Source organism: Ctenopharyngodon idella, chromosome 1 (genome assembly GCF_019924925.1).
Source record: "Ctenopharyngodon idella isolate HZGC_01 chromosome 1, HZGC01, whole genome shotgun sequence".
NCBI lineage: Eukaryota > Metazoa > Chordata > Actinopteri > Cypriniformes > Xenocyprididae > Ctenopharyngodon > Ctenopharyngodon idella.
Window position 1 is genome coordinate 21,204,127 of NC_067220.1, and position 12,334 is coordinate 21,216,460.

General features: G+C 36.7%; 1 protein-coding gene across 6 annotated transcripts in view; it reads right to left on the reverse strand.

Annotated features, from left to right (window-relative positions):
• Positions 1 to 155: 155 nt before the first annotated feature.
• lrba (LPS responsive beige-like anchor protein) overlaps positions 156 to 12,334 on the reverse strand; it is a 259,976-nt gene continuing 247,797 nt past the window's right edge. For 3 of the 6 annotated variants that reach the window (XM_051892487.1, XM_051892501.1, XM_051892497.1), the window contains exons 53-56: positions 10,035 to 10,133; positions 9,032 to 9,228; positions 3,297 to 3,448; positions 156 to 1,620 (exon numbers count right to left, since the gene is read on the reverse strand). In XM_051892487.1, the coding sequence (XP_051748447.1) occupies positions 1,530 to 1,620; positions 3,297 to 3,448; positions 9,032 to 9,228; positions 10,035 to 10,133 (539 nt within the window). In that variant the 3' untranslated portion in view covers positions 156 to 1,529. Of the gene's footprint in view, positions 1,621 to 3,296; positions 3,449 to 9,031; positions 9,229 to 10,034; positions 10,137 to 12,334 lie in introns of all 6 variants that reach the window. The other 3 variants (XM_051892479.1, XM_051892424.1, XM_051892491.1) reach the window with 1 other exon arrangement.

Consider the following 12,334-nt stretch of genomic DNA (forward strand, 5'->3'; position numbering starts at 1 on the left):
CTAAAACTTTAAAATTAAAATGAAAACAAAAAATATAACCTATTTCAAAATATTATCAAAAAATATAGTATATCAATGACACTAAAATACTATTTTCAAGTTAGCTTAGCTTCACTGAATCTGCATGTTTTTATAAAAACAAATTATTTGAAACCTTTTTTATTGGTACAAAATGCCATTTTATTGTTTGAGTTCATCACACACGTCATACGAAACTCATTCCATTTTAGCTGAGATATTACATATTATGGTAATGATAGCATCAACTATTAAAACAAAACAAAACAAATGAATCAAACAGCTTTTGTCAGAGTCAGAATCACACTGTAGTTGACCCAAACCAAGAAAAAAAAATCTTTTCTTTGTAATTTCATTGCTTGCCCTGAGTGTAATCTATGGGGTTATACTTTGAGCTGGCTGTTATGAATCATATATAGTGATTTGTTTTCATGTTTTTTCCCCAATTTCAGTTTTGAGCTCAGCTTAACAGATCCTTGTATACCAATAATATTACGCTCTGCCCACATTCAGTCTACAAACACTTATGTAAAGGGTAAAAGCACAATGGTGAAATTTCAACAACGCTTTTGATGACACTTTAAATGGATATGAATATTTTTCTCTCCTTTCTACTGTTGTCACTTGCATCTCCTCAAAGAAAAGAAAAATGTATTTAGTTCTGGAACACTTGATAGATATGGAGCTCACAATAAACAAACAAAAAGATAAAAAGATAGATACGAACACACCCCAAATCACTTCTTTCCACCCATAAGGATAATATAATTTCTAAGTTACTCCCTTCATATGCAGATTCCGCCCCTTCAGTTCATAAAGTGACATCATTACATGATCACATAAGAGGTCCATTCATGTTTAACAATCAAAAAGTTCAGAAATGTCTCATTAGAAAAGAAGCCACTTTTCCATTCATAAAGTGAACATTTGAAGTGGATGCCTTGATATGTCTGCAGACAGCTATCTAATTTTATTTTGGAATATAACTGAATAGTTCCACTTAGAAGAGTAATTTATTTCTCCCAAAAAATGAAGCAACCTCCTTTTAGCTTCAGGAACTGTGCTATTAAACTACAAAACATGAAGACATCCTGTCAAAATAATCACAGCAACTGAAAAAAACAAACTCACCTGCCCAAAGTTACACAAAAAAAAAAAAAAAAAATCATCTATCCATAGACACTAGAAGTAAATATAGTCATTTATCTATTGACCACTCAGACCAGTCTTTTTCACTAGAGCAAAGGTGAAAATTGACTTTGACAGCTAAAAATAGATTTTTTTTTTTTCTCCAAATATTAGGTATATAACCCCTTCCCCCAGGATTCATATAGTAAGAAATTCCATAAGATCTACAAAATATAGCAATGCCATCTTTAAAAAATAGTTTTGCTTCTTTAAATATTTTGAATACATTCATGACTATTGGTAGTGCCTTTATGAACGGTGGCAGGGTGGCTTCGCCTGTTCCATTGTCACGGTTGCTGTGTTCCCTCTGTGTCGTCATTGGGTCAGTATCTAGTTTGGTATTCGTGGTGCCATCTGTTGAAATCATTGTAGAACAGAACAATGCTACCAGACGCCATACCAGTGATGATGCATCTGCAAAGGGTGATGAGGACAAAGAGAGAAAGTGAAAGAGATACAGGAAGAAAGGGGAGAAAGAGACATGTCAGTAAGTAACAATTAAATATTAGTTAAATATTTTGATTGCAGAGTTAATTTAGGGGAGAGCAAATATGCACTTAGCTTCTTTTTTAATATCCGTCTGTACCATTAGTAAAAATGTGCATTATTTAGAGAAGAATCATAAGATTGAAATGTGCATTTGCAGACATAATTCAGTATATACACTAAAAATACTGGGATATTTTTTCTACCCAAGTCCTGGGTTGAGCCTTTTGGGTCATTTTTGGGGGGTTATTTTTCCAGTGTTTGGGTAGTTTTTGTGTTAGCCAGCTCCTGGGTCAGACATAACAACCCAGGGATTGAGTTGTTTATCGCGGGCTTTTCAGGAGAGAGCAGTGCAGCTCCATCAAATTGGTGCATGTCGTTGGTAAAATACAGGTTTGTGTACATTTTATTTTATCTAAAAATTCATTATTGTTCTGTATATTGTTTAATTTTAAGCAAAGCAACATACAGGGGTGTGATGCACCTAAATAAGTGTCACCTCAGTCTTTTCGTGTGATGGAAACGCCTGAACCTTGCATAAAATTATATGATTTTATAAAAAAAAAAAAAAAAAAAAAAAGAATATAAATACTTAGGATGTTAAAATGTTTTCGGATTTGTACTCTGATTATTTATGGACAGGTTATGGAGTCAGTCACAGTATTTTTCGGCTACGAGTGAAACGCACGTCGGCGGTCTGAAGTTAGCAGTTCCTCCACCAAACGCGAGCCATCTCCGGCACGAGATCCGGCGCCGTTACAGTGGAAATAGGACAACAGAGACTGGTCGATTACACTTGAATTACTTATAAATGTTTCATTTTTTCACTTCTAATATTTGTTAAGCTTAAATGTAGGCAATATGTATTAAAAATGATATAAAATATGCTATACGTAAGCAATAAGGTACTTGAGGCTCACTCGATCTCTTTCTCTCAATACTTTTTTACATAACACAGTAAGCTTCAATGAACAATGTCAACTGAGAACAAACAGTTTACTTTGCTAAGAGTGGTTGCTAAGGGTGTTGTGTAGTGATACACAGAACCGTTGGGTGAAGCGGTCATAGCCGTGCTTTATCGTTAATAAAACACAGCTATTGACCAATCAAAATCAAGGACAGGAACTAACCGTTTTATAATATAAAATATGATTGAAAATAAAGCAATTTTCATGCAAATCAGTGGTTGTGTGTGAAATATTTAAATAAGTTTAGAAGATTTAAGTTAATCTGTAAACATTAATTCATGTATGAAGTATATATATATATATATATATATATATATATATATATATATATATATATATATATATATATAAAAATGAATCAAACTATTATACTGGGTTAAATCAACCCATTATGTTGGGTTAAATAAACAACCCAATTTGCTAGGTAAAATTAACCCAACGTGTTCTGTCCTATATTTACCCAGCCCTTGGGTTGAAAACAACCCAAACTGGGTTGTTTTTAACCCAGTGTTTTTTAAAATGTTTGAGTGTTATGATTATACCTGCTCTCACCAGTGTCACATGATAGAAATATTGTAATTCTTCATTAGTCTAGTAAAGGAACAGGAACCAAATTGGCGTCTTTATGTATGCTACCTTTGGTCATGTGACATAGCCATAGAACGTATTCCAGCATCACATCCAGGGTAAGTGAAGAGCTGCTTGAGATCATGAATCTGCCACACGCTGAGAACTCCTGCATCTCCTCCAGACAGCAGATACTGTCCATCTTTACTTAGCAGCATCGCCTGGAGCAAAAAACAGAGGACAGTCAGTGTGTTATATGAAGACAGTCTGTTTGTCACACACACAGTTAAGATTTTCTGCTTTTCATTTTCCAAGTCAAAGCGGTGGGTTCATGTATCTGAGTACGTTTTGCTTTGTTAAATTCCAGATGAAACAGAAGTCACGCAAATGTGTTTCACAGATATTAATGCTTCACAGTAAATATAAAAAAAATCTATCACTCACAATAGCTTCATTTTAAAATATATTAAAGGCAATTAACCACTCTAAGGGACCCCTGACCTTTTAGCGGCCTTTCATATTTCTCGATGATAAATAACACTGATAAGCGTTTGATGGGCGGTTTAAATGTGCCTTTTTTTTCTTTTTTTTTCCTCGGCTCAGTGAATAAGCTCTTTGTAGCCGATGATGAACGTCTGGAGCATCCGGCTGGCCGGTGATTACAGGGGTTTACTGACACCCCTGTGGACCTTAGAGTGAGTATGCCCTGCCTCATCCAATCAAAAGCCACACAACCCCCTTTCTTTCCCAGCATGCACGGGGCCAACCTGGCGAACAGTTTGTTTCTTAAACCGCTATAGTGGTGGTATCCTGCGGCGAAGGGCAGACAGAGTATGAGATTTATTCTGTTCATCTGGTTTTCCTGTGTGCACATGGGCTATGTAACACTTTAGAGGTCCCACGAGAAACACAGATAATATAGAACGGCAAACACACTGGGCTCTTTCATGCACTACACACACACACACACACACACACACACACACACACACACTCCTGTGGGAGAAGATGCTGTAATGACACAGTGTGTGTTTGCAAAGTGGCTATTAAGTGTAATTAATTAGACTAAATATATAAGCTTAAATAATTGCATTAGCCAGTTATTTTCCTTTATGGGGTTTATGTATTATTTATAATTCAGATTCTAAAACAGATGATGCTCACAGCATAAGCTAGAATGGACCGGATAAATTACTGTAGTGGAGACCTAGTTGTCACAAGGGCTATATTTCAGTAAATATTAGGTTTTCACTTAAAACTCCATTTACTAAAATGCATGTTTTCTCCAGGAACAATTTTGTATATTGATCTCAATGGCTTAAGTCAAAACCATTGTAATTTTTTTTTTTTTTTTGACAATTCTGTTCTCCAAAATAAAAATATCAAAATCATCATCATTCGTGCGGGCTGATGGTTAAACAAGTGAACATAATAAAACCACTACATACATTTAGGCAGTAATGATTACATAACGAAAGTAAACTATAACTGAAAGGTTTAACTGTTCTTTGTTATTTTTCACAAATGTGGGGTTGGAGTATCACGTTTTAAAGTTATAAGCCTTAACAACCTTTTGAAAAACCTTTGACAAATCAACTATGCTACTTCGAAAATTAAACAGTTTATGGCAAAACCAAAACAAAAGAGACAGAGAGAGCCCTCTGCTGCTTTCATATGTCACTTACAGGGAAAAAAAAAATACAATATACAAATTTGTGTCCTCATAAATCACAAAAACATGTGCACGCGCACACACACACACACACACACACACACACACACACACACACACACACACACACACACACACACACACACCTCTAATTCCCCACCACCAGAGTCATGAGTGAAATACCCAGTATCAATCACAGAGACTGTTCTGCTAGATCGCTATCCAGCAGACTTCAGACGTAACAGCAGCTGGGATTTGAGTGCATTTGCGTGCATGTGATCTCTTTTGATTTGTTTTGGATGTATCTGAGATGTGTGTAATTAGGGTTCAGGTTACACTGTGGCAAACCCTTAAGCATTTTATTTCAGTCGTGGTATGAAGCAGAGGCTCAGGACAGACATATGGGATCTGAACTGTACATAAGGGAAGCATCACCAGAGACTGTCTCAACTATGTCTCAATTAATGACAGGCAGAGAATAAAGTGATTCTTCAAAGTTATGCACGTGTTTCCTTATTCCTTTATTGTCCAAAAGTCCTTAATATGAATCATCCAAAAATCCAGCAATTTGAACTGATTCAAACTCCACCCTGTGACTCACTCTGAGATTTGATAATAATGTTGTTTGGTCACTGCTGCAACATGAATCTGTCTTCTGTTCTAATGTGCCGTATTACTTCAAAGATGTCTAAGAAAATATATCAGTACATAATCCAGCATCCACGGTGGTCCCTCTGGACCATGCCTGGAAAAGGGTCTGTGAGAAGCAGAGATGTCCAGGTTGCAGAGCGGGCTAGGTCAGAATCATAAATCAGCGGTCTCCTCCAGGGCCGCCATTCCAGAATCCAAGATGGCTGCCGTGACTCAGATATCTGACTTAAAGTCAAGCTGTGATTTTAAACAACAGGGTTGTGTTGGATGATGCCCCACTGTTTTTTTTCTCCTGATCTGCTGATCTGTCTGTGTTAGGTCAGGATATGTCTGGCACGAGTAAAGACTGGATTTATGAAGACTTTAATGTAGTCCATTGCGTATGTGCCGACGGCTCTGGAAATGTCTGCTAAAATGGTTACTAACAGACAGACGCTCAGTTGTGGGCTCCAGAGAGTCATTCATGTATTATTTCTACTTGTCCAAATTAATGTTCTGTCAGACCATCAGCATGAAGACTTACTTTAACCACAGCAACAAACTGTCCCAGCAACCCACTCACTCAAACACAAAACCACATACACCCTCTTCTCCACAAACACACACTGTCACAAAGATGACACTCCATCTGGCATGAGAGGAGCTTACTGTAGTGTGTCACAGTGTGTGTGTGTTAAAGATGGGCAAGAGAAGTTGAGTACTTGAATATGACAGCAATAATTGCTCAGGGATATATAATATTTCTGTAACATCATGTATAATTAATTAATTAATTTATTTATTTATTTGCTACTTTTCATGCAGATCATATAAGTAAAAACTAAAAAGCCTAATTTTTTGATTGGTGACATTTGGCAAGATTGGTTAGAAGGGGACAGTGTTTGAATTGAGAGTGTCTGTTACAGTGAATAACAAAAAAAAAAAAAAAAAATCTTTAAAGCCACAGTTAGAATAAAAATGCACTAAGACTTCTGTTTTTAATTAATACATCACCAATAAAAAATAAGAAACATTCAAAATGGGGAAACACTGTATATCATCTACTCCACTTTCCCACAATGCTGCAAACCTGTAGCTTTGAAGTTTGTGTACTTTAAATTCAGCCAAGCGGTCAATCTGTGATATTTAGATCCTCTATTGGTTCCACATCTTCTCATCATACAAAAAGTTGTAGGTGAGTGTTAAACAAATATGAGATTTCATACACAGTGGAATGAATATGAATGGAAGTCAAAGGAGTTCAGTGTGACTTTGTCTTTATACTTGAGTACTTGAGTACACAAGTATTCAAAATGACCATATTTTGAAGTCTCTTATATGAAACATTTCAAAATTGTTTATCAGTCCATTATTCCAAAATGAGTGTTGGCTGTGAACAAGAACATTAATGAATTAATTTGTTTAGTAAATCTACACTACTGTTCAAAAGTTTGGGTTCTGTTAGACTTTTTTATGTTTTTGAAAGTCTCTTATGCTCACTAAGGCTCCATTTATTTGATGAAACACACATTAAAACAGTAATATTGTGAAATATTATTACAATTTAAAATAACTGGTTTCTATTTTTTTATAAACATATTATATTTCTTTTTGTATTTTATTTTAATAACACAAATGTAACTTGTTCCTGTGATGGCAAAGCTGATTTTTCAGCAGCCATTACTCCAGTCTACAGTCCAGTTTAATGTAGTCCATTGCATGTGTCAAGCTACAGTGTCACATGATCCTTCAGATATGCTGATTTGGTACTCAAGAAACATTTATTATTATCATCAATGTTGAAAACGGTTGTGCTTCTTAATATTTTTTTGTGGAAACAGTGATAATTGTTTTCAGGGTTCTTTGATGAACAGAAAGTTCAAAATAACAGCATTTATAGCCGTGTTTCCACCGCAGGAACTTTCCCCAGGAACTAGGGACTTTGGAGTGGTACTCTGTGTGTTTCGACCACAGGAACCAGGGTCTAAATGATGTTCCGGGTAAAAATTTCCCCCTCAGAAAGTACCTGCTCGCTAGGTAGTACTATTCCAAAGTTCCAGAACTTTTGGGGGTGGACATGGACGCTGAACATGCTGATTGGTTGAGTTCATGCAGCATTTTGATTGGTTGACTCCATGCAGCATTTTATTTCAACCACCATTTTTAAAAGTCTGTTGCGCTGCGTGCAGTAAGAGTTGTCTGCTATTCGAATCAACAGTGGAGTTTAAAAAAACGACAGATGGATCGACAACGAGGTTCAGGCTTTATTAAGCTTATATGTGGAGGATGAAATCTAGCAGAAACTGGAAAGTTTCACGCAGTCCTACATCACCGGACTTAATCTTCACGGTACTTTAGATCACGATGGAAACGCAGACAGTAACAGGTCTGGGAGAAAAAAGTTCCTGGGACAAATTGTTCCGGGTAATTTCGGTGGAAGAGCAGCTTATTTGAAATGATTTTCTTTTGAACTTTCTAATTTTTTTGAAATCAGCAATTTCCTAGACTTTCAATGGATGGACAAAAAATGAGATAATATTAAAAATATCTATATGACAGTAGGCCTATATATGGTGGTTTTTCCCTGTGGTATTGAAAATCGATACCTTTCAAGGTATCATATCAAAGTAGCATCATGACAACACTAATGTAGGGTGCCACAAATGTTCTGAAATCTTCAAAGGGTGCCGTAACTGAAAAAAGAAATTTATCTTTGTTCATAATACAAAATATTAGTACAGAAATGTACAAAATAAATCCAGGATCAGGATTCTATAAAATGACACAGACTAATCCTCCATTATGTCATATTAGTTGAATAATAAAGAAGTGTGTTAAAGAGTGGAGAAACCCCTTTTTGCCGTCACTGCAGACTCTGTTTATTGAAAACAAATGGAACCTGGACACAATGAGGAAACTAATCAAGCTCGGAGCAGCAGAGAGCAGAGGAGCACGTAACAGAGCCGGCCTGTTAAATGGGATGCAGGTGTGGGTATGTGTGTGCAGGACAGAGAGAGAGTGGGGGGAGACACAGAGCTCTGTGAATTTTCCCAGGCCCAGAGGAAAGAGAAAGTGATGGAGCGGGAATGAGGGAAAGAGAGCTGGCCGATTTTAGGAGCTCTGCCCGCCAATGACAAATGTGTCCTTTAATGCAGGAGGCCTCGCCGTTGGCCATTCCTCTCTCTTGCACACTCTCATACACACATGCAAGTTGAGTGGCATTTCGTAGCCCTGCAGATCAAAGGACAGATTTGGACCCTTAGGGTTGAGAAACTAAGAGAAAGAGAGATGGAGAGAGGAAAGAGCAAGGCCTGTAGGCAAATCATGCCAACGTTTAATCACACCCCAGACAGCTGACATGATAAAACACAGGCTGAGTAACAGAAATGGAAAGAGAGAAGGAAAAAGGAGGGACAAACGGACATGCGAGAGCTGCCCAACTCGTTGGCCTGTCTTTCTATTCTGCATAACCGTACAGAGGGGAGTTTATGCTCATGTTTACCTTGATGTTGTCTTCCACCTCCATATGTCCCAGTAGTTTCCCGTTGATGCTGAACACACAGAAGTGGCCCTTGTCATAATAAATGACACAGTGACCCTCAGTGGAGGACATAACCAAACGTGGCCGCACACAGCCGTCTGGACCTTCCAGAGTCCTCAACAGGTCACCGTTCATAGAGTGGACAAGACATGGACCCTCTGTTGTCACACACAAACAGACACATGAGGGTCAAATCAGATAGAATTAGTGTGTTGCTCCACTAAATTGTTCATGTGTTATTTGGGACCTAAAAAGGTCTGTTGATTCTAACATTTTTAGCATTTCTTAAGCCCCCTGACATATTTGTTATTTATATCTGGGAAGCTATGTTTAGGATAGATATCTCAAGAATTATGATTGCTAGCCTCATAGGAATGGGTAGATATACTTAGACAGTCTTGTTCCTGTCAAGTCTAAATGGTTAAGTGCCTACTCAGGGCACAAATATTTTAATAACTGGCCCCAAAAGTTGGAAGAAAGTAAACAATCTAGAGATGGTGGTACAGGGGCCTTAATTACACTAAAAAAAAACCCCACCAAAGATAAATACTAATAAATGCGTTTAGTTAAAACATAGGCTTTAAATAACATTGTCAATTTTGTAACTCTCTGTCATGATCAAAATGCGAGACATTAACATTTTATTCAGGTATGGTATTATATTTAGCTAATTTTGAGGAACTCATTTGACAGTGTTGACTATGTAGGACAATTTTGTAAAGTGGCATTGAGGTGGATTTATATGTACACTTTTCCCATGCAAAAACACAACTTTGACCCAGAGAGCAAAATCAATGGTAAAATAGCTAAAAACAAAATTAACTAATAAATACATAAGGTGAATCAAATATATAAAACCAATAAAATGTAAAACTTCATAGCAATTAAAAAAATACCTCATAAATTCAATTAGCAGCACGGTATCTGATCAGTGTTAATGAATGAGTGTTTGTGTTTGCTTTACCTCTGCAGCCACTGATGACCAGTCCCAGCTCTGCACAAACACTCGCACACGTCACCTCACAATCATGACCTGTCAGGATTGCCCGGGGATTCACAAACTCTGCTGGAGAGCCATACATAGAGGTGGTGATCAAAAATAGTTAATACAAAAAGGGAGCACAAATAATAATTACAATCAGAAAACAGTACACTACATTACACCCTAATGAACATACAGTAATAACTGTACTTAGCTGTCAATTTCAATGTTTAAATTAGGGTTGTACTTGTTGTCTTCTCTGTGATAATGTAATTAGAGTGTGTAATCACTGCAATCAGTCACTTACACCTATGTGTACACTCTTGCTCTCTTCTGCCATCCACGTGTCCTATTTTAATCAGTCTAATGAGCTCTGCTAGTATTTGAGTGTGTGCTTTCTGTCTCAATCACTCACATAAACACCTGTCTTTCAATATGGTTAAGGTAATTTCAAAAATAAGTTAATGAACTAAAGAATTGTCACTCTTTACCTGGTGAAGGGGTGGATTCTGGAATCCACTCCTGCTTCATTATATATATTTTGATTGATTTATAATCAAGTTATTAATCAATATTTATCCTTCTAAATATTACATTATCTGAATGACTTCTTCAACGTATATTAAAGCATTTATTTTCCTTTTCATCTTCAAACACTAGAGAATAATGATGAATATTGTCTGTACCTCTCACTGAGAGAAAAGTACAACTTATCAGTATGTTTTGGGGAAGTATCCTGTTCAACCAACTTCAACCTTGGAGAAGCTATGCATCCTTTGTATCTGTGTATGTGCGCTATTATTCTGTGTTACAGGTCAGTATTGGTGAAAGATGAACAACGGGCAACCTGGATGATGGAATGACTTGTTTTTCCCGACAAATTGGCGACCTCGGAGGTCAAAACCAGGATTTTGTTGTCATCTATATAATCTATGGAGACATGCTTATGTCTATCAATCCATGTGTAGGCAATTTATAACTTGATCTATTTCATGACCAATTAGAATCATTCAACCTGAAGTAATGACGTAGCTAGTGGACTTTGTTAGAGTATAATTGTTATGGAAATGTGAATATACGCAGAGCGACCTATGAATTCCTTGTGAGTGTTGAAGCGGACTTCTGCTGATGAAACTGCTAACTATTCTTCAGTAAAATTTTTTTCTATTTACTTTTTTAAACTCTAATTCCGGGTCTTCATTCATCATATCTGGTCTTTGGGTCTTTATCTGTAAAATTCCCCTACACTGGACACAAAGAAGTCCCACACATATAATTTCTTTAACTCAGCTGGCCTCTCTCTGTCTCTCTCAAACACACACACACACACACACACACACACACACACACACACACACACTCTCTATCTCTCTCTCAGTGTAGATGTATAGGTTTCATTAGGTGGCAAACTTCCTAAATGTCTCAGCTTTGAGTTATACCCTACAACTCTGGGGATTAAAGCCTGATGTCGGATTGTGCCCTGAAAAGATCAATAAAACTGATATATTGGTGTATCGTTTAACCTCCCCGTCATCGGCCACCATTTGGTTTGCATTAGGACAACATCTGATTACAATCTAATACCTATATACTGTATACTATTTATCTGTACTGCAAATGTGCACTAGAGAGTATCATTTACCCGTAGAGAGAAAGAGAGAGAAAATGAATACATAAACACAGGACAATTCTGGGGAAAAAAAACAAAAAAAAAAAACATTTTTGCAATAATATTTGCAACTGAAACAGCATCAGAATGGATTAGCTATTAAAATCAAGCTTCATGACAGTGCTCTGCATGATTTGGTCACTAGATGGCAGTGTGGTCAACAGAATCAATTCAACAATTCTTCACAGTACACTGTCTGGGAAAGCCTGGTATGGATAGAAGCACTCTGTATTTGAAATCATATTGTAACTTCATTCCTGTGTGAAATGAATAACTGTGTCAGAATTAAAGTAATGCACGAATGGCAAAAATGAAATGAACTGCCATTATTGCTAATTAGTCACCAGGCAGGTATTATTACATAGACTTTTGCTGTAAAAAAAAAAAAAAAAAAGTAGTTTGGACCAATTATGGGGGTTTGATCCGATTTCTTGATCGTGATATTTTTTTCTTAGCTTTGAACTTTCTTCCCTTGATAACATTACTGGAAAATATGGCCCGTACCATTCTACATGTGATACAAATCCAGAGATTGAGTTTAATTTCACTTAAGATGAAAGTCTGACTCTTAAGCTCTTTAATATGTTTATAAGCAACTGAAAAAAGCACAAAT